This window comes from Protopterus annectens, chromosome 8.part0, assembly GCF_019279795.1.
Source record: "Protopterus annectens isolate FY-2018-M chromosome 8.part0, PAN1.0, whole genome shotgun sequence".
NCBI lineage: Eukaryota > Metazoa > Chordata > Ceratodontiformes > Protopteridae > Protopterus > Protopterus annectens.
In genome coordinates this window covers 925,075,799-925,099,557 of record NC_056741.1, presented here as the reverse complement: position 1 = coordinate 925,099,557, position 23,759 = coordinate 925,075,799, and the positions used below count along the sequence as shown (strand labels likewise).

General features: G+C 36.1%; 1 protein-coding gene across 1 annotated transcript in view; it reads right to left on the bottom strand.

The window, feature by feature from the left end:
- Nucleotides 1–23,759, bottom strand: part of NPHS1 (NPHS1 adhesion molecule, nephrin) — a 1,231,105-nt gene that overhangs the window by 1,070,962 nt on the left and 136,384 nt on the right. The window contains exon 3 of the mRNA XM_044079328.1: nt 2,265–2,352. Coding sequence (XP_043935263.1) covers nt 2,265–2,352 — 88 coding nt within the window. The remainder of the gene's footprint in view (nt 1–2,264; nt 2,353–23,759) is intronic.

Below are 23,759 nucleotides of genomic sequence, written 5' to 3'. Positions count from 1 at the left end.
AGATGGTATCTCCGTTTAACTTCTTATCTGAAGGAAGGCACACTCAGAAGTGCAAATCCCCCCTCTTTATGTTGCACTGTAGTGTCAGCAATCCATCTGCCTGATGTGGAACGTCATAATATGACTTTGCTTTTTATGATTTCAGTGTGAGAGGTAAATGTGAAATGAGGTTTAGTGTAAATCCCAAGTATTTCTATTTGGTGGTCATTAAACCAGAATATAACCTTATTACAAAGGCCAGTTGCTGCAAGTTTGTTAAGCAACAATGCTTGGTCCTTCATTTTGAAGGTGATCTTCATGTCCATGAATACAGCTGCATTTACAAGTCCACTGTCCACTTTGCTATAAATTTGGTTAGCAGATTTATAGTGAGCATGTAAATGTCTGCATTTTGGTCTAAAACCATGTTAGTTGTCAGTGACTATATCATTTTTTAGTAATGGAATCCAAGCTTTGTTCTTCAAGTGTCTTAGTGAGAGGACAAAGAGTAGCAATAGGCTTTAAATCAGACCCTGATATGGGAGTATGGACCTTACGAAGTGAGATGATCAGAGTGAGCTTAAAGCTGTGTGAGATAGTTCCGAGCATTACAGTTTTCATTCTTAATGCACTGCAGTCCACTAATACTGTACAAAAATATGGTTTAGCATAGTCAGTTCTGTGTTTTAATTAGATTTTGATTTTCTACATGTAAAATTATTCATTTTTAATTACTTTGCAAAATTCATTCATTGCTGTTGTCATAACACTGGTGAAGCTTCTTAAATAATCTCTATATTTCATCATCTTAGCTGTTTTTTAGTCATGGGAGTATCATTCTGCAGTTTCATTAGGCGTTATTTCCTGTTCACCTAGTTGCTAATTGAAAGTAGTCAGTGCCAATAACAAATGATAGCTACAACAGCTAAGAGCCAGCCATAGCTCTAATAATAAATTCGGTGGCACTAACAAGGTTTACCCATTTCTTTCAAGCACTACTACAAAGCATGACAATTATTTAGCATTTATCTCAGGAGATAGACTGTCCAACAAACCATAAGCCATCAAATGGCTATTTACCCTTCATACTGTGCCAGATAAGCAGTATATAGAGTTGATGTTTTTCTAAATGTAGAACCAGCTTTTAAATGCAACAATGAATTAGTAAAAAGAGTTTGTATGTTGAAAGTCTCTGATACCTACTAATTATTGCACTATGTTTACATCTGTTTCTTTTTTAAGGAGCTTTGAATAATCAAAAGGTACTAAAAAGAGTTCTTGAAAGCAAGCTATTGTTTTAACATATAACAGTTGATTCCTTACTTTGAACCAAACATAATTTCAATGCAGTTTGCATTTTTCTAACTCTTGATATATTCAGAAAATGGGAACTAAACATATTTAAACTGCAAGACAGCTTCTTTAGGTTCTCTAGAAATAACTGATTACAAATTAAGGTCACTTAAACTCAGCCATTTCAAAACTCATGTACTCTAATTTTTTACAATAATGGACATTTAATCCATTTTCAAATTACAGTTTAAGGTCATTTAATTCCATTTCAGTCATCAAAATATGTGACATTAACTGCTGTGCTTTTACCAGTTATGACAACTTCATGCTTTATTCATTGCTGTCAGAAGTGTACTCAGCGCTTTGACCAGTCATGACAACTTCATGTATTACTCATTATTATCAGTAACAGATTCAGTGGCGTGTTACTGATGCAAACACGGCTGGCTGATATTTGAAAGAGTAATTTTTTTTTTATAAAAAGAAAGGGTTTGAAGAAAACTGTGTGAATTTGTGTTTCTTGAAAAAGCAGTTTTACAGATTTCTTTCATTTCCATGCCATTTGTTTAGAAATGAGGTCACAATGAAATACGAGTCACTTTTTAGAAAACATGTAACACAACTTCCTACTGTGAACGTTTTTTTTTTCTCCTGAACCTGTGCAAACACATCTCCTGTAATCATAATATATGTATGTTTTCTAAGTCATTCACTGAAGATTCTGATGCAACAAACTTGAACTGAAAGAATAAATAAACCTGCTCTGATATGTTGCATGGATTTTTATTTAAACTGTGTAAAAAGACTTTTTAAACTGAGTAACAACAGATGACATTGGCACAAATGCATAGAAATCAAGAAAAAAGGAAAGTATAATGTGAATGGAATTCTTTGAATTCAAACATCAATCTGTAGGGTCAGTTTATTTTCATTTTAATCCAGTTTGCTAAGCTCAGATTTTACCAATTTAAAATCAAGCATCCTTAACTTACTTAACTGTTGCCTCTGTAGTGAAGAGCTTGGGTTTTGAACCTGGGCCCACCTGCTGTGATAGTTTTTCAGAAGAAAACTGGATACCACCTATGAAACAAATGACAATATGTAGTATGCAATATTTAGTAACAACATAAGATTATTCTAGTTTTACTTGTAGCTAGTAGTCAATATGCCCTTGCCAAATAACATATCATGTCAAATGCAGTTAAGGTCTGCACTGTTATGCTCTCCCATGCAGCACAGTTTGTATACAGCATATTTCTTAAACATGCATCCTTCAATAATGTTCTCAGATGCAGCAGATGAAATAATGTGACAAATAATAAAATCCTCAACTGCTTGCATTCTGCATACCTGAATACAAAACAAATTCAGTTTCTACCTGAGAGTACTACCTATTAATGCATGGGACTTTACCTATCATAGTCAAAGCTGCTGCTTTATTTAGCTCCTGGGCTTCTTTTATCAAAGTTATATGTCTGTTCTAATGTATCATGAGTTGTGTAAGGGCTAGCCACTTGGTGTTGTAAACACTGGCTCTAGGTAATTTGATCACTTTGACTGCCCAAGCATTACAATACTCTTTTCTGTAGTAATGCTAGGAAAAGCTATGGCTATTATATTGGGCTAGGCAGATTCGTTCTTCTAAGTTTTAGGTCAAAGACTGCAAGAGAGGAGGCAAATCCATTCTTCTATTTTATGTATTGAGGATAAGGAGGGACACCCTATACATTTGTCAGAAGAAATCAACCGAAACATGAAAAGTTTTTATCAGGTTCTTTATAAAAAGCCATGTATGCCTGAACAATGCTGGCAGGAGTTTAATCAGGCAATACTTTGACCTCCACTTACTCTACATTAGCAGCTGCATATATTGGATCTTCATGGCAGAAGAGACTAAATGAACAATTAGGCCACTTAATTTGTCAGGAAGGCCACCCAGACCTGGGGCTCACATTGAATTATTTTAAAAATTATTAATAAAGAATCAGCCCCTATTCTTCCTGAAGTTTTTAAGATACATAAAAATAATCATATGTTACTAAATATCATTAGAATTGATAACATTGTTCTATTTCCCAAGGCAAACAGAGGCCCCAAAGAGTGGAAAATTTTAAGACACATTTCACTTTTACCTGTATAAGCAAAAAGCTTTGGCCTTCTGGATTGAAATGGTGATACCCAAGTTAGTTAATGACACACAGGGTTTTCTTGCACACACTCAGGGAATTCCTAGATTGCTCAGATAATTTTATAATCTGCAGCAGGTAAGTAAACAGACTCAAACACTCACACGTGCAGACTTTAAACATTTTAACAAAGCATCTGATACCCAGCACAGGGATTTCCTTTGGAGCTCTCTTAAAAAGGGCTTTCCAGAGTCCTTTATATCATGGTGTCAAGTCCTTTATACTCACCCAGTAACTGGAGTTATTACCAATAATACAGCATTACAACCCTTTGAGCTTTCTCAGAGTATCAGACAAGGGTGGTCATAATCCCTGTACCTCTTTGTTCTGGTTGTCAAATCTGTTAGTTTCCACAGCAGAGAGACTTATGGTCACTGTGGTATCATAATACAAGACAATACTAATTTTATTGATTTCTAGTTTGAGGATAACTGCAAACATTGGGTCACAAACCCCTCAACTTTATCTTCTGGAGATGCTAGCAGTATTCCATCAGTGTTGCCTCTTATCAAGATTAACAGTTAACTTGCATAAAACTATTTTTTTCCTTTAAATGCAAACTGTTAATTCTGATTCAACTTAACAAGAAACTAAGAGGTCTGATATAGTCCAGCTAAGGCCAATTCCAAAATCAGGACAGTCTCCCAGGCTAAGGACAATCATCACAAGGTCTTGTTCAGCTATATCAGGGACCTTAGAGGTAATGCTCAGCAGTGTGCAGAACTGGTGGTAGATGACACAACCTTCACAACCAGGGTGACATAGCAAAATCTACTGGCTGAGAAATTTAGCTCTAACTTCACCCCCACCCCCGTGAAATTCCTTCTAACATATCTGCCTAAACTATCAACAAGGAGTATGCCTCTCAACTGTCTAGATTTTCACAGAATGTCCAGAGTTTTCTCTCATATTTTTGGTCTGTTACTTATAAAATTTGTGATTTTTTTTTTGGCAAATCACTAACAACTGAAGTCACTAAATAATGACAGACATTTGATTTTAAGACTTTATATCCTACATAAAATGCATGTTAATACAAATCCTGTTATTCTAGCAACTTTCTAAGTTTATAAAAACAATATTTAAAATCTGCCACTATTTTTGGAAATTTGTTCCCCCATTTTTCTGCCACTAACAGGTTAAGATGTACAACAAGGACCAGGTCCTGGAGGAGCTCGCTAAGCCAAAAGTACTTCTTCAATGTCCCCAACAATATCCCTGGTTACCTCCTAAATGTCCTAATAAATGATCTAGCAGGATCACTTCAGTCACTCCACCTACAGCATTAAAACAGGTTATGTGCAAGATGAATGGAGAGCTGCAATGGTTATCCCTCCTCATAAGGGTGGACTATTAACTGACGCTGGGAACTACAGACCCAACAGTCTGATAAGTCTAATATGCAAAGCCATGGAATGAATTATTATGGAAATGATCACCAAGAACAGTGGCAATTTACAGACACTGGACCCATCCCAGTTTGGCTTTGTTAATGGAAGGTCTTGCCTATTTAACCTGGAAGACTCATTGAAAAGGTCACCATGGCTGTTGATGAGGGGAAAATGGTGCATACCACCTACTGTGACCTGGCCCAGATGCTGAATACAATATTCCCCTCAAGTGTTGTTGGCAAACACCCATAATTTGACATAAATCCTTACATGAATTGCCAGCTATCTCATAGATAGGATGCAAGCCATGAGGATCAGTGACACCACCCGCAGTAAGAGACTGGTCACAAGAGGAGTACTCCAGGGCTCCGTGTTGGGCCTACTTCTGTTTGGCGCCTACTTCTTGGAAGTCAAGGCTAATGTCAAAGGACTCTGGTTCACCTAGTTTGCAGATGACTGTAAACTGGGAGGTATCATAGAATTTCCCCATGACACCAACATCATACAAGAGAAGTTAACACAAACAAATGACTTATGAGACAGCCACAGATTAAAACGCAATGCAAAGAAATGCATTATAGTGCCCTTTGGGAAATCATCAGCCCACGCTAATTACTTCATTGATAAAACACCCCTAAGTATTGACATGATAGTTAGGGATCTGGGAACATATCTAGATAGTAATCTGGCATTTGACCAACACATAGTCAAGATAGTAAGAAAAGCGTTCTATGCTGCCCAACTCATAAGCAAGGATATGGCATCCAGGTCCAGGGGAGTCATAGTTCCACTCTATTCAGCTCTTATCAAACCCATCATTGAACACAATATAGCCCCTTGGTATGGACATAATCAGACATGTGCAACAGTTCGAACCCCCTCAAGGAGAATCCAGTGTATGAATACACTGTCCTACCCAGATCATATCTGTCCTATCTCTCTACTCAATCTCCTACAGGTTACTGAGAGGCGATCTATGTCTAGCATTTAAGGCACCCTCAGATCCAGCTCTGATGGATCTCTTGCACATCTGCAAGACAGCTCCAAGAACCTGAACTTTGCATGTGACATAAGTTGAACATGTTGGAAGGATCAATATGTGTGTCAAAGGATCCTCATGTTATGTAATAAGCTCCCTATCTACATGAAGCAGAGTTCACCTTTGACTGTATTCAAAAGAAACCTTGATCATTAGATAGTAAATAGCAAATTCACCTCTGGTTTGGCCCCAATGTCTCTGAGGGACAGAGGTTGACAGTATGTAAATTAATCCTCAACTAACATATCCCCCCACATAACCCTTAGCTACCTCTTTATGAGCATACTTCACTATGTAGGTATACAAGGAACTCTGGGACAAAACTGGGTTGGGTGGCATGGTTAGGTTTGTAAACACCGTGGTGGTTATTAGCCTAGTATAAACCTATGAACCTATGGAATAAGACTTGTAGAAATCTGTGATTAAATAGGCTGCTTCTCAGAGATATTTAGGTATTCAAGTCCATTTTCATTTTCACAATAAAAGCTTAGACAATTGCACATTCTGATTAAAAAAGAGCATAGATGACTTTTTCCTGGTCATGACCTCAGTTGTCTTTCTTTGCTCATATCTCAGCTGTTAAATGTTTATCTCCTTAAATTGCTTTTTTAAATCTAGATATAGAGCAGAACTAACCCACCATTTTCTTCTTCAGAATTTAGAAAAGATGATATTATTATATATACTGAATAAATCACACCCAGGAATAAGCAGGAAAATATAATGTCCATTAAAATATATGGAGGCTTAAGTCTGTCCGACTGGGATAGATATACAAATGCCTCCAGTTTAGTCAGGTGTACTGCAGCATCCACCATACCTATACAATTATGGGTTTTTCCAGGGATATATTTAATCAGGTGGGAACAACACAGATTGTCCCTAAAAGAGAAGATGAAAATTTGGGACCAGGGGGTCTATACACTATCTTCAGCTGATATTTGGTCAGGGACTGGGTTACTGCACACTGGTTTAAATCCGTGCGATTGCATTTGGATGAATATTAGGGTTTGCATCAATAATCAGCCTGTTTATGGTGGAAGTGGTTTTACAAAAATGTGATATATTGGTATGACCTTATTTGAGCTAATAATAAGGGCTTTAAAGCAATGTGTTTCACAGATTCCAACATCAGAATACTAATCTCCCATCGTGACAATATTTGCAGTTATACAGTCTTGTGAAGAGTGTAGGTGTAAGAGGGAAGACACTCCTAAAGTGGATAAGAACAATAGACGAGATTATAAGTTCAGTCCCACATATACTAGATGTCATATATTGGGAGCTAGACAATTAAAGTCAGACTACCTTTGAAAGAGATAGATTGTTATGGTCTGCTATATTATGCATTTTCTACAATCTGAATCTCTATGTTGAAACATCCTTCGTATTGGGCTAATATCCATCCATTATATTTTACACATTTTAAAACACTATATTTTTCACACAGTGCGCCAGAACAGCTTACAAGTATGGGTCAAGGGAACAGAAAGTGCTAGAGTTGTGACAAGGAAGAAGCAGATTATAAACACAGATTATAGTCTTGTGAGAATACTACATTTCTCTGTTTGTGTTGTGTTTTTTAAATGGTCTGAAGAAGCGACAGTACATTGTGAAAGAGCTTAACGTTTTTAAACTGTTTGTTGTTTTTTAATAAATGTCCGTTTCCTCGAAAGAGTGGTGGTGGATGTTATTTGATTAAATAAATAAATTATTACATAAACATAGTAATGTTATACTATTTATTCTTCAGTTTTCACTTATATTAAGAACACTTAATTTTATTAGTGTTAAACATGGCTCTGAAAATTCTGAAATCAAAATTTAACTTGTTTTCTGAAGAATAATACATGTCTTACAATACACCTATGAACACAGCTGCAAATATCTGATAGCCTTTGCTTCAACAGACCATGGAAGGAAGCACAAGAGATTTCAATGAGAAACAAGTAATCATAACTGGCAGACAAAAGGGATTATTTACTGAAATAAAAAATAGCTAGTGAGCTAATTATTTTGTGAAATGGCTTATGATCAAAGTGGATGGTATTTACAAACACATTGTTTGCATTTTAATATGTTCCTGAAGGCATATTTTTGACATACAAAGTCGTAGCTATTTCACTTCTTTTCAAGGTTCTTAGTCCCTTTCTTCACTGGCATGACCCATATATACCTTTTCTATATCACAGGTGACACCATATAGAATCTGTACTTAGAAGACATTCAAATGTTGGTGAAAATAGGATGAGGATATTTGAAAATTAGCTCAGAAGAAACAAAAGGATCAGTCCAGGTTACTGAAAATAAAATGTAAAAAATATTAGAAAAGTATATTTCACTGTAAAATACTACATGTGATTTTTAATTGAAAGCCAAAATCACTTACAGTCAAGAAACAGTAACATTTCACATCACAAGTGTAACCCATATTCCAAACATGCACCAAAATGAGGCTATAAAATAACGCCATCCAGAACCTCTCATTTAAATCTAAACATGAAGCTATATGTAATCTAAACCCTAGTTATAAGCAAACCTTGAACCTCATTCAGAGTTGCAACCCATATCCCAGCCCTAATGCTAAAGTTATTACAAGTACTACAACAACCGTATGCAAGCAATTAGTATTGCATTCAAAGTAACATTTGATAAAATGGCATTTTATTCAAACGTAACATTTACTCAGTTCAGATTTGACAAAAAGAATTCAACAAACTGCCTATGAACAAGCAGTCTGATCCTGGTTAGGATAAAGTAAACCAGCATAGCTCTCAGGTAGACTTACCATGACTGCAGTACAAACTATAAAACCAGTTATTTGGTACCATGAGGGAAATGGGGCTGGTTCCAGAGCATGTGGCTCATTTGGCCATATATCATGAGGTCACAGAGGAAAACCTGCCAGTTAAGAAGCCAAGATCTGTTAAAACATAAAATAATCTATTGCTGCTTCACCATCTTCCATGCCACTTACATATACTGCTGCCTAGGTTGTATAGCCTCTGTGAAAAAGTGAATATCTGATCCCTAATGCTGTGACATCTTCACATTTACTAGTACAGCACATTTGTGACTGGCATTCATTGTTGTTTGATTAAAAGAAATATGGATCAACGAATTGTGAGCTTTGAATCATTCCCAAGGAAAAGGGATACAGTGCAAAACTAAATACTATTATACAAGAGTTACTTGAAAATATTGACCAGTCTGTTACATAACGTTGACTAAATCGATATTTAATATTTTTTGTACTTCATACATTTGGAACACATGACATTTGCTGAATATGTGTTTTGAGTTAATTTAATACCGTTTTAAGTATTTAAATTGCATTCCAGTAATTTCAGTGGAAACTGAACATTGTATTAGCCCTGCAAGCAAGCTTCCTTGTCTACGGGATACTTCAAAGCTGCAACCAAATGCAAGGCACACAGCTCATTTTTTATTCGTATTCATTTTGTGAACTTAGTTCATTCAGAGGTATTTATTTTGGTTCTTTCATGTCTGTGCTCATTTATTCAATTATTGTTCTACCCTTTCTTTCATTTTCTCCTGTTAACTTGATACGCTGTTCATTAAACACCTCTGATTCTGACACTAACGATCCTTACACGTCTATGGCTTGACACCTCTACAGATGTGTTTATTCTGACAAGGGATGACATCTAAATATCTGAGCAGAGAAATATTGTAGATGGCGTATGTCAACTATTGTACCTGGTGATTTTCCTAGAGAACACTGCCATTTTTCATTAAAGTAGAAGTCAGGCTACATTAAATGAATGGCTGGGTCACACATGTCATAAAGATACCCAGCAGTGATTGAAACAGTAAAGGATTATAATGATGACAGTAGGTGAATGCAGTGTCATTTATACATACTAGTGGGAAAAATGATCGGTCCTGTTTCCATAGTTAACAAGATGAGTACAGATAATAAAAATCACAAGATAAATAAAAGAATAAAAGATTAATGCTGATGCATGCAAATGAAGAGCAAATACATACCCACAAGCAGACGCACACACACACACACACACACACACACACACACACACACACACACACATTACAATAAAATATGCTGCAGCTCAGATAAATGAAATGACAAGAGTCGTGTTAGATATATACAATGTTCACTAGCTCATTTTTAAGTGCCCATCCTTTTTCATTACCTGGTATGAGGATACCTGCCTTCTCAGGATTATGAACCTCAGGTTATGTGACTCTGTGTACTAGATTATACCCGTATTAAGGCAGAGGATCTCTCCCATCTTAATGGCTTGCAGATCCATTGTAGGCAATAAATCCAAAACCATATCTGTCTCCATATTAATTATTCGTGATCATGAAGTTGCAGTGTCACAAGGATGAAGCAGCAAGTGCAAAGCAGAAATAGATATTCTAATTACTTTCAAAAATAGTGAATGTATTTAAAATTGCTCAATGCAAAAACCATGTAGTGTTTTTGGAACAATACCCTTCTAGGAAGCAACATATGTACATATTCACTTCAGTCCTATTCAGTCACTTTTTTGACTTGGTTGGAAATGTTTTTCACAATTTGTAGAACTTCCATTCATTAGATTTAATATCTCAATAAAAATTGCTCAGATATAAATCATGTAAAAAAACAAGGGCACAGATGAGAAGTTGATTGCCTGACAGACTGATGCCGAAGGCAAGGATGTTGCTGCCTGCATCTGTGATATGTGTGGCTATAAGAAATGCAATTCATGGGTACAGTATAATCTGTGAAGCAGCCTTTCTTAACTATGATTACTGCAGTTGGTTTCCTAGCAAACCCTAGATATGGCAATCAGCCAGTCATTAGTCCTACCCTCCCATGGAGAGAAGTCCATTTCTTATCCCTAGTCTCCTTGACTAACCTTTTTAGCTGGGTGTGTCCAAGGATATGTGGCATCACTATATCAGAAAAAATGTGTCTGTGTACTGGGGTTAAGCATTTGCACAGAAGTGCAAACATGAAAATATACTCACATGGCTGGAAACGATCTAACGTGAAGTGATTAGCTTGTGCACCCCTTCATATAAATTTAAACACAGAAAATTGCATTCAGAATGACAGTTTTACAAGGTTTTCAGGCCCTGATATCCCCATGCTTGAAACTGTGCCCCGTCCACCCAGTGGTGTTGAGTGATAAAGTCCTGAATATGACTCAGAGGAACTGAGTTTGATTAGCAGCTCCGGTACTGAAGGAGTTAAGCATGTGTTGGAGACATTGATTCATTCATTCAAGGGAGGAGAGTGACATTGGGAATATGCTGTGTATATGTGGGTGTGTGTGTGTGTGTGTGTGTGTGTGTGTGTGTGTGTGTGTGTGTGTGTGTGTGTGTGTGTGTGTGTGTGTGTCTGTACGTGTATGTATATATGCTCTCAGACAGAAGGCAAAGTTCAGCTATTCCCGATTTTGTAGCATGTCCATGATTTTAACGAACAACAACCTCTGAAGAAACTGGGTAACTGAACAAACAGCTGGCAAGGCTTCTTCTTTTGTTTGTTCAGATGTCCATTTTGTCTCATATTTTTGCTGTCCTTCCTAAAATGTTTGATATTGTGGTCAATTAGTGAGGATTCCAGTCAGCCAGTAATGCTAGTCATTAGTGTTACATAGTTCTTATTCTTCAGAAAATGAGTAGCAATACAATACTTGTTGGTCTGTTAACATTTACAATTAGAGTTTCTGTTTCTTCTTTCAACTGTCTCTTATTTTGCAGCACAGCTCTGATTTTACCTAATAGTTTTGCTTTCCTTTCTAAATGTTTACTTTCTAATAAATTAATATATAAGTCAATAATGCCAGTCATGTGTCTCATAGTTCTTATTGTTTAAGAAAAATGCATGTCCATGCAACACCAGTTCTGTTAACGTTTTAAGTAAATTACAGGTATCTGGTGCTTCGTAAAGAGGACTAAGGTTCTTAGAAATTAATGAATTCCTTCCTCTAGTCAATATGATAAGGGTTTATTTCTTCCAACTCTGATTACATTTTGTGTTACTTTGTGAAAATCATATAACCATAGAATGCTTCCCAGGCTTACCTTTCAACTGTATAGATTTTTGCTGAATATCCAGTTTTTTTGCATTATAATTTTGGTCTATTCCTCATAAATTTTGTGGTTTTCTGGCAAACCATTGAGGACTGAAGTCATGAAATAATGACAGAAATTTGACTTAGTTCAGAACATAGAGCCATCTTCTTTGGCATAAAATTTAAACTAGAGACCCCTTCCACCCAAGGTACCTTTAGAAATTTCTGTAAGACAAACTATCTGCTCATTGGCAAGTTTCATATCCCCATCAAGCCCAATTAATTTCACACCACCATACTTTACAATAAATGAAAGAGAATTTTGACCAAAAGTAAGAAGATTTAATTTACAGAATGACAGAACCCTCAACACTAAAATATATAATCAACTCAGGACCTTAAAAAAATCAGTCAAGACTATGTTTGAAGCTAAAATGGCCAGTCAACCCAAAGACAATAACAACACCTTTTTTATTTTCGTAATCTCAGAAGCACAATGCAGCAGTACACTGAGCTGATTGTGAACTATATCACCTTCAGTAAGGCTACATATATAACTAATATAAGGGCCAATAAATTCAGCTCCAACTTTGCCCATCTCTCCCCTCCATCTATCCTACTAGATGAACCTAAAACTGACTCATATCCATCTATCACACAAGACCAAGTCCTAAAAGCACTATCAAAAGGTAAAAATATTGCACTGATTGATCCTGACAATATCTTTGGATGCATCTTAAATAAAGCACAATTTACTCACCCCTAACAGCACTGTTCATCCTCAGCCTCCTTATAAGTTTGGTTTGCATCAAGCAAATGGAGAACAGCTACAGTCATTCTCCTGCATAAGGGAGGACCTTCCACAGACCCAAACAGTTAAAGATCTATATGTCTAACTTCATATGCAAAGCCATGAAAAGGCTTATGATGGAACTAATCAATAAGGACATAGGGAAGCTCCAAACAATGAGCACCTCTTAGTTTGAATTCATTGAGGGCAGATCATGCTTACTTAGTCTAGGGGACTTCTTTGGAAAAAATCAGTAAAGCAATGAATGACAGTAAAAAAGTACATGATACATACCTCAACCCAGCTAGGACTTTTGATGCAACCTCCCCACTCAGGCATAACAGAAAAGCTAAATAAACTGAGAATAAACCCCCTGTGTCACCTGCTAGATTGCCAACTGGCTAACAGGAGATCAAAACAGAGGAAGTTACCTCTCCAAAGAGACCAGGCACAAGTGATGTCCCAAAGAGTTCAGTTTTGGACCTCTCATGTTTGCCATCTACTTCTCTGAAAAAGTTAAAGCTAATTCAAAAGGTATCTGGCTCATTAAGTCTGTCCCCTTTACTCAGCTTTCATTATGCCAATAACTGAGTATAATGGTGTATTTTGTATATATCTGTCCAATCACGTGCAACAACTGGAAAGCCCAGAGAGATACCTTACTAAAAAGACAAAAGGCCTAAACAATATGTTCTGCATGGACTGCCTCAAAGCCCTGTCACTACACTCTGTATCTACAGACCGCTAAGGGATTATCTGTGCCTGGCATACAAGGCATCCTCCAAGCCAGTACTAATGTCCTACTGCACATCTGCTGGTCAAATGGCAAAATAAATACTCATGTCTGCGATTGAAACCTCTTCTGCAACATCAACAGAATGGTTTGGAAAGACAGGTATATCTTACAGAGGATAGCACTGCTCTGGAGCAGACTCCCCATCCACATAAAGCAAAGGTTTATCCCTGTCCATATTTAAGCACAACTTGGATTTATGGATAGGTAATAGAAAACTTACTCCAGGACTGCCCTCTGTTCTAACAATAGACACAGGATGTTTTTACATGCTTTATCCCACACAGGTGTCCCCTCAAATTATCTATGGCATGATTCTAGTTATTCTCACTAGAATAATACCTAATTATCAACCATGGGATGAGTAAGGACAGTTTAATACCAAATATGATATGGTAATTCAAGCACCAAAAGGGAAATTGGCATACCCAACAACTGTCCGACTTTTCACAGTATGTCCAGATTTTTGCTTCATATTTTGGTCTGTTCCTCATAATATTTGTGGTTTTCTGGCAAATAACTGAAGATTGAATTCACTAAATAATGGCAACACGCATTTGAATGTCAACACTTCATATTCTTAAAAAAATGCATGCTAATTCAAATGCTATTATTCTCACAACATTCTAAGTTTATAAAAGCAACATTTAAAATCTGTCTCTATTTTTAGGCCTTTGTTCCCCCATTATTCCAGGCTTTGTCCAGATTTCTAACGATAAGCGATTGAGTGATATGGAAATGGCCTAGGCTTAAAATGGCCTGCTACGTCATCTAACCTAGTATTTATCTTTGAACCTATGATTGTATAAGATAGTCTTTTAAATGTTAATAGGTGTCTTTGCCTTTGATTCTTGAGCTAAGAGGTTGAGATGGCAGAAGAAAGATATAATAGGTTGTACTGTACTGTTCTCATAGCAGTGAACAGAGATATATTTCTGGGCCATTATTCAGGTAAAGTCATACAAGTAACTGCAATGGATGGTCACATTTGTGTGTGTGTGTGTGTGTGTGTGTGTGTGTGTGTGTGTGTGTGTGTGTGTGTGTGTGTGTGTGTGTGTGTGTGTGTGTGTGTGTGTGTTTTTAAAAATACTTTTTTTCTGCATGCCAGTATAGTCATGGGCAACATGAAGTATGCACGCTCAATATTGTTATTTAAATTGTGGGAATACTTTTCTTAATTTAGCTTTTTTCTCCAGGCAAATAGGAGTGAAATTCACTGTGTTAGACTACAACAGTGTCAGTTTTACAGTTATTGAAAAGCCAAAAGACAGTTTTTATAGATAAGAAAGACTTTGAGCTGATAATGAGCTTCTCCCCATAGTGAAAGATTTGATCCCCTCAGCAGTTGTTTGCCTGCTGTGAGACTCTTACCAATTCAGTTCACTAGACAGTACCCCTCATCTGCCCCTGAAAGGGGTGTGCTATCCAAAGCTGTTAGTAATTGTGTTCTACGTTGTATTTGAATCTCTGCACCCTTCAAATAGCTGCTAATTGGTGCTTCAGTATATGCTATTTGATTATGAATCCCATCATGCCACTTATTGCTTAATGGCTTACAAGATGTACTTTAAAAAAATTTAAGTTTAAAGGAACAGAAGTTTTATTGTTGTTCATGCTAACTGCTAAGTCTGTTTTCAGAATGAGAAGTGTTGGTTTTGTTTAGCAAATGTCTGCCAATTGTTTTGCGTTCAAATTTTAATTAAAATTTTTAAATTAAATCAAAATCAAAATCTCTGTGATCATTGTGAAAGTAAAGAAGAAAATACTACACACACTTACAGGTTTGAACAGTGTTTTGAGGTACAATCAAGAGAGGTAATGGAATTTAGTATTGCTGTAGGGACGGTCCAGTTTCCCCACCTAGAGCCCTATTTAATGATGATCTCTTCACACAGGACATGACAAAAGCCATGCACACCTGTTGGGGAATGATAGTACTATATGTTTGATGGTAATTCAACAACTGATCACAATAACTGTTGACATCAGCATTCTATGACTACTGTTAAAAATTGGCAGTGTGTTGTATTATCAGTAATTGGTCTATATAAAATATGCAAACACAGAAATGTAAGACTAACTGCATACAATTTTACCATATGTTTTGAATAAGATTGCAGATTTTAGTTATCCTGCAATCTAAATATTCCCAGACCCATCAAAATTACCTTACATCTGCCCAAAAGAGTTGAATTCCTTCACTATTTCTGAAACAAATGTAATGTTGAAACATGATGTGACAGTATGCACAGTGGGTACACCACTTTCAGAAAATATCTTGTTAATATTTAAATTTAAATCAATGACTTTAGAGTGTCATCTGGCAGCTGTAACTAAAGACACAGATTTTTCTGGCAGGGCGTCTGAAGCCTGGGTACTCAACTGCAGTTGTTGAATCAGGCAAACTCATTAATGTATTGACAATGTATGATTTAATGATAGCTGACTGTTGCAAAGTATAACAGCAAGGTGGCCAGTGACCATTAGTTGGGCAGGAATCAAATCCTAAGAAGCAAGGGTTTATGAATTACACATGAAATTAGTTGTTTGGCTTTCTCCCATTATCAATGCTGCAGTTTTGTATATAGAAACTGATGTCCTGTTCAGGTGTAAAGAGAACGTATTTTACCCACTTGCAAATATGCTGTCTTTTGGAAGAAATGTGTTTTCAAGTGCTGTTAAGCTACAAAGCAAATAACGTAGACTTAACCTTGTCTGTAAAAAGCCTTACTCATTTGTGTGACATCTTCAAAGCATGCACCATAGTGCTCCATTATAAAATGCTTTTAATGTTTAGAGATTTGCTGAGTCATCTCTATTACAGTGATTTACCTATCTTCCAAATCCCCAGACATGCCACTTTCACCCTCACTTTGTCTGTAATACAAATAAAAAAAAATCCTTGCAGAACTGCTGAGTCATTCAGCTTGTCTTCAAACAAATCTATTTCTTTCATATGTCTCTGTCACTTATACTGATTCTAGAGTTTGAATGTGACAAGAGTGATCTCCTAGTCCTTGTCCTCTTCAAATATGTACATGTTAAATGCATTAAATCTGACCAAAGTATATCACATGAACGATATCTCTCTCTTGCAAAATAAAATATACAGCACTGGGAATGTGCAGTAAAACTATATATGTTTCAGAAATATGACTATAAATGTTTTAATTTAAACAAATTCTTCATGCGTACTTTGAACATTAACTGGTATTATATCAGGAAGAACAATGAAATTAAAAAATTATTCTTCTCCCCTAAAAAAATAAATCAGAACTCATAAGCATAGTTCACAAATTTTGTTACCACTCTTTCTTTAAAAAAGATGGTGATATTCACGAAACAGCTTAGTAACCAGATTCTATCTACTGCTGGGAGTATTAGGAATAGCTAAATTACAGGTGGAAAAGTGCATTTTATCATGAAAACACAAAAGAATTAATTTTGAAATTATGAAGTATGTACATCCATTTTATGATATTTTAACTATCCAAGTAGTAGGTTAAGTCAGTTGTCATATCAGTGGAAGTCAGATATGTGTGTGTGTGTGTGTGTGTGTGTGTGTGTGTGTGTGTGTGTGTGTGTGTGTGTGTGTGTGTGTGTGTGTTTATGTCTATCGTTCTGTCAGTCTGTGTATGTGTGTGTCTGAATGGGTAGAGGAATGTTGAATCAAGTTATCAATACAATTGAGATCAGATGTGTAGATAACTATGCTAGAGAATGTTCATTGATGTGACGCCCCCTCTTCCATAAATTTTATGTTGAGCTCTTTGAATGTGAAAAACAAACAAACAAAAAAAGCTCTTCATATTTAAAGAGAAAACAAACAAAAAAGTGCTTATGTCTCTTTTTAAACTGAAGCAAATTGCTTTCTATATCTGTAGTAAGCAGCTGCTAAAGTTTATGCCTGCCAAACATGGAGCACTACATCTCTTCACTTCTGACCGTAGTCAAGTGCAATGCCAGCATTCAAATGCAAATAATGCACTGAAGACTGATTGTCTTCTGCCATTCAATCCCACAATACACTCTGCCTAAGGGAAGACTTCCTCTTCACCCCACCCTACTACACTACAGGGTGAGATATCCAGGTTATTAAAACCCAAAAGATGTAAATATGTGGCTGTCAGAGAGAAACTTTGCCAGATAAATTAATGTTGTTTCCTTTGAAAAGAGCAATCTGTTCTAAAGTTCTGCAGTTTATGTAAGGCTGCAGGGGTTAACTTTATAATCTGAAAATACTGAAATATCGAATTTCAGTATCTCAAGACTATAATAGCGAAAGCCCAGTTCCATGAAAGACCACATAACAGAATCCGGAAATGTCAAATCAGCGGTTATGGTGGTGCGCTTTGTTACTGGATAGCTGGAGATTCAGGTAAGTGTTGATATTTTAAGGGTTTTGAGTAGGGATTTTATTGTATGTTAGTGTGTTGGGAAATTGTAGATGTAGGTTAAGGTATGTATGTAAGAGTGTGAGTGTGTAAGTGTTGAGAATGGTGGTGTTTGTATGTATGTGATGTGTGTTTGTGCAAGGGAAATGTAGATTTTATAGTTGTCGATTTTGTGTCTGTGTCATTTTTAGTGTGACCTCAGAGTTGGTATATATAAGTAGGGGGGTGTGGGGGCTTGCTTATATGTAGTGCAGGTGTTTGTATGTGTGTTGTTTTGTTTGTGTGTGTGTTTTGTTTGTTTGTTGTAGTTTGGGGAGGAAGGTGTATGTGTGTTTGTGTGGTGTAAGGTGTATTTGAAAGTTGCGGTTTTGAATTTTACGGTTTTGGGGTTTCAGTATTTTGATTTTTCAGCTTTATATTCCCGAGATACTGAAATTCGATATTACAGTATTTCAAGATTATAAAGTGAATTCAAGGCTGCAGATAAGGATTAAGGTGTCAGACCTGATAGTGTCTACACTTCTTTAATGGGAATTTTGAGTCAGGACTACACCTATTCTATCTGAAACCAGTCAAGGTTGTGAAACATCATTGCTCTGCTCTGTCTTCCTTACTTATGTCTGCTGCCATATCCCAAACCATAACCCTGCCGGCACCCCCAACACAGTTGTTGTTGTTCATCTTTTGGCTTTTCCCGGTTAGGGGTCGTCACAGCAGAATTCCGGTCTGCTAATGACTGGCAGTAGATTTATAAGGTGCCGAGGTGCCAACTCGACGCCCAACCTTCAACGAAGGCATGCCCATTTACGCATGTCTTTCGAACACCACTCGACCGCGGGGAGGACATGCAGACTCCACACAGAAGGCGCTCCAGTCGAGAATCAAATGGGAGAACCTCTTGCTGTGAGGCGACAACGCTACCACTGCACCACCGCGGCTTCTTTACATTACAAAAAAACTCTTCTTAACAGTACCACTATTCAGACAAAGTGTGCCTGTTGGTACTGTTAGGGTTTAGTTTTGCTTTTTTTATAGTTGTCAGAAAATAAAAGTGCTTGCATTTATTTTTCAATCATTGTAGGTTCGTCACATTTTGTTTTCTATATCCATTAATAGTGTTTATTTTTCAATTTTGTGTGCTTCATTGTTTATGAATTCCAACATTAATGGATATAATCAGTCTGTACATTAGTTATGTCTATGGTTCACAGCAGCTTATCACTTCTGTAGCCACACTGAACAATAATTTCTGAAGTGGTTGTTGGCGTTCTTTTCAGAAAACACTGTCCATTTACAGTGTAAGCTAAGTTTCTATGTCTCACTCACTAATATTACAATGTGATACTCAAAACACATAACACAATTATGAACCATGATCTGTAGATTGCATCCTTTGCTCTGTTAACCTGGTGAGTGCTGTATTTAATAGCAAGTTTTTTTTTTTTTTTTGTTAGTAGTGGAAAGGAACAGGAGAAGGAAGATTATCATGTGAAAGGGTCAGCCATTTCACTGCACGGAAACAGTGAGTGATTCACAGACAGCATACTTCTATATGATATAGCCTATTTTCTAGGATGACTGCTCAATGCCATTGGTGGGGGTTATGTTCATAGAAAACAGCAAAACAGCTATCTGGTGTCTCACGATTAAAAATTTCCTGGGTTCCAAGATTGCGTAGTCCTATGAACACCTTTTTGTTATGGATCCATAATAATCATAGCTTAATACAACTTTAAATAAGTATAGCATAGATAAAGAAAAAGAAAGAGCCCTGAATTAAATTTACTGAAGTACTAATTTCGACTGGAGAAACAGAAAAGGTCCAAAGAGCTCAAAAGATCTTAATAAAATCTCCAAATAAAATTCCAAAGGATCCACCATGTGGAGAAAGAAAATAACAGGCCAATACAACTCTGCAAAATATAACAGACAAACTTTGTAAAGATGTCAAATGACAATGGCTATAGAAACAATGGATGCTCAAACATCTAAAATGAAAACTCAACTGTTGCGATGTCTGAAAAAAAAATCTATAATTAAAAGACCAAGAACTGCTAGAATGCAAGAAAATGCAAAAAAAGTCTCTAAACCAAAACCAGAACAAATACCTGGCCTGGAAGACTTGAAATCTGCACTAAACCCTTACAATTGGCAATCCAAAACTTTTCTGACAACTATCAGGCTTCGGAGACACATTAAACCAAATTGCCTCTAGATTTGAGAAAACTAAAGCTAAAGTAATGGAAAAGAAAAGAAAAATAGACGAGCTCCAGGGAGAAGGGAAAATAACAAACAACAGTATCCAAGGATTACAACAAAAAATTATCCATTTGGAAGCAAGGAGTAGAAGAAACAACATATTAATCAAAGAAGTCCCAGAAAAATATGAGCAAGCAAACCTGACAGAGACAATACAAAAAATTCTAAGAAAACTTTTGGAAATCCTGCAGAAGTTAACAATATGGTGACAGAACGGGCGCACTGAGCTATCTGACCAACATAAGTACTGAACAAACCAAGACAGATCTATGTAAAGTTATTTAATTACCAGGACATTACAAAAATCCTAACAGCAGCAAAAAAGAAAGAGTATCATTTGGAATGGGAATAACTTATCGTTCGCACAAGACTTGCCCATCCAAAGAAAACATAGTTGACAGCAGCTCTCACCTTTCTGTGCCTACTTAATCTCTAATAAGATAAAATTCAGATGCGCTACCCAAACTTTCTGTCATTTCAGCACAAAGACATTAAATATGTAGTAGATTCAGTGGACGAAGCTAAACGTGCTTTTATTAAAGCATTTAATGAACTACCGGAAACTAATAATTGACGTGTAACAAAAGCACACCAAGCCAATAAAACCAGGACAAGTGAAGTTTATGCTTAAATCTAAAACATTCATTAACAGTAGAAATTGCTATATATATTACCCATGCACTGCCGACTTTCTTCTGTTCGTGATGCAACTTATGATTGGGGAGTGGGGTGAGCCGGGAGTACTCCAGGTGAAACTTGCTCTGAATTACAAACAATACTTAGTGGAACACTTTTTCCCTTTATGCTTCCTGTTTCCCATCCTCCTACTAATTAATGGGTTCAGAGACTAGCTGAAAAGAGATAAGCAAGTACGCGATCAGCTAATAAGCATAGTGAAGATGGTAATCTACAAAAATGCATCTAGAAATAACAAAAAAGGGAAAGGAAGACTGAGAGGGATGCTGGGGGATGGGAGTGAAGTGAGAGGAATGAGAAAAGCAAGCTACAATAGATGCGAAACTGCATGGAAAGGTGAGAAAGAAATGTTGCTGTAGAGGAATGAATGCAAACTGTTTTCCTTTCAGCGACGGTCTGTGATACTGTGTAAAAACAAAAGTATTAATCTTGCATTTATTTTTATGAACACATCATTCTTCTTATTGAGGGTATGACAACAATAGTTTGAATGACTTGAAGGTGTGTTGTGACTTTATCATAGATGTTCAAAAATAATTAAACTCTTCTGCCTGCACTGTTCGCTTTACAATATGCTCTGTTTAGTCACAGCATCTTGTTACCATAGCTAGCTTGTTACCAAGAAGAAATTCACTGATCTTCTCTCAGGCTTGAATTTTCTATGTTTTACTAAGTTTTGCTGAAGGTATTCTCAAATTATAGTTAACATGAATATCATTGAGAATTAGGTAAAATAGAGAAAAATCTATTTGCTGTGCCTGCATTGTAATAAGTTTCAGTTACGTATGTTTGAGCCAACAGAAACAATCATTTTTATGACTTGGATTGATAGAAAAATAGAGCTTGATTTCTTTATTTTCCCTGGTGGAACTAACTATATTTTTTTCGTCTGTCATATATTATATTGTTTTTTTTTTTCCTAAAGGAAACATTCCCCCGGGTTTACTAATCTTCTGTGTAAGACTAGATAAGTCTTACACGGAAGCGCCAGTCTAAGAGTATGATGGCAACACACCATGCATATTAATGAGGGCACGCTGCCTCAACTCTAAAGCTTACACAGAGCATGGATGATTGTAGGGGCGTGTCATACTGCCGAGCAGTCCAAAAATCAACGCCCCTGCAATGAAGAAACACAGCAATTTCGAGTTACATGAGCAAGTCCGCTCACATGTGCACAACGTAACACTACACTCTCCCATATGTTAAACAACTGACAAAATTAAAAATAAAAAGAGTTCTTTTACTTTTTTTTAATTTCATCCGATATAGCTGCCCGTATTTGCGCGTGTTTGTGCGGGTTTGCCCATTGCTTAGCTACAGTTAGCAGCTTAGACAACAGAACAGGATAATAAGAAAAATATAAGTAAATTAAGCAAAATAGTGATAGTGTAGTGGTTAGAGCCTTCGAATAAAAAAGGAGGCATTCCCGGTTCGAGTCCCACTACTGCACGTTCCATTTTCTGTTGGAAATCTGTATATAAAAATATTTCCTGACATTTTTTATGTATAAGTTTTGTAAAAAGCATTGAAATGTTAAATGTAGTAGTGAACGAATTTTATATATATATATATATATATATATATATATATATATATATATATATATATATATTGGTGAAATGGTTATGCATTCTGGGGCATGAGTACCCTATTTTAAGTAATATAAAGTACTCCTAAGCACATTTTACCAGTATTGAGCATATTTAGATCCAATAAACGATAAACCAGTGGAACTGATATAGTTGCGACTAATAAACCAAACAAAAAATGCAGAGCAAATGGAGCAGAGACCCAAAAACCAGTTAATTCGACAGTTTTACTCAAACCACTATATACGAACATAAAACTCCACCGCATAAACGCCTTCACTTATAGCAATGCGTTTTCGTCTTTTACAAGTAGACTTCATCAGATGACCAGTGAACCATATGTTTCTCATATTTATAGCAAATTAATTTAACTAAAACCAATGAAAATACATTCTCTCCATTTAAAGCAGCCAATGAATGTGAATGAATTTGAAATCTGAAGTCCATTGTTAAAAATACAACCACCTTATTTTCATTTAACCAACTTTTAACATTAGGAATATTAAAATATAAATATTTCCATATAAATACAATGTTAAAACATTTTATTTAAAATTATTTTCTTGTGTATATGTAATTAAAATACCATAACTTTGAATTAAAAAACACTTTGAAATATACCATTTAATCCATTACTAAAAGTAGTAAAAAATACATAGGGAATACAGAAATATATTGCCATCTGGTGGTTATTTCAATAAATTACATCGTTGCATTCAAAGCTTAGCTGATCTCAATTTTAATAAAGGCAGTTTTGAAACATAGTTGTTCAAACCGGGGTAATTTCCTGCCTCAAGGGTCACTTGTCACCATAACTTCCTATATTCTATTTTTTCTTCCCATGGGCCACCCCTAATATCATACTTGACTTGTTCCAATACTAAAAAAACAAATTTAGAATTCAAACAAACTTTTGAATGTTTAGACAAAGCATTAGTGTCCTTACCCACTGTTATGTCATGCATATGTTCGTAAATCCTTCTTTTTAACCTCCTTTCAGTCTTTCCTACATAGAAGGATTTACAAACTAAACAGATGTCTATATAAACTATTCCCTTTGATTCACAATTGTAATAATCATAACTAATAATCCATCTCTTTCTACTTTTCAAGTAGTATCTGTCCGTGTTCATGATATAATTACATTGGGTGCAATGACTACATTTGTATGTACCCAACTTGTTTTTATTATTGTTCCCCTGATGTTTGTTCTCTAGAATAGTTCTAATACTTTGTGAATTTTTATATACTACCTTATGTGGAATTCTAGTTATGTTTTCCAAGTCTGTAA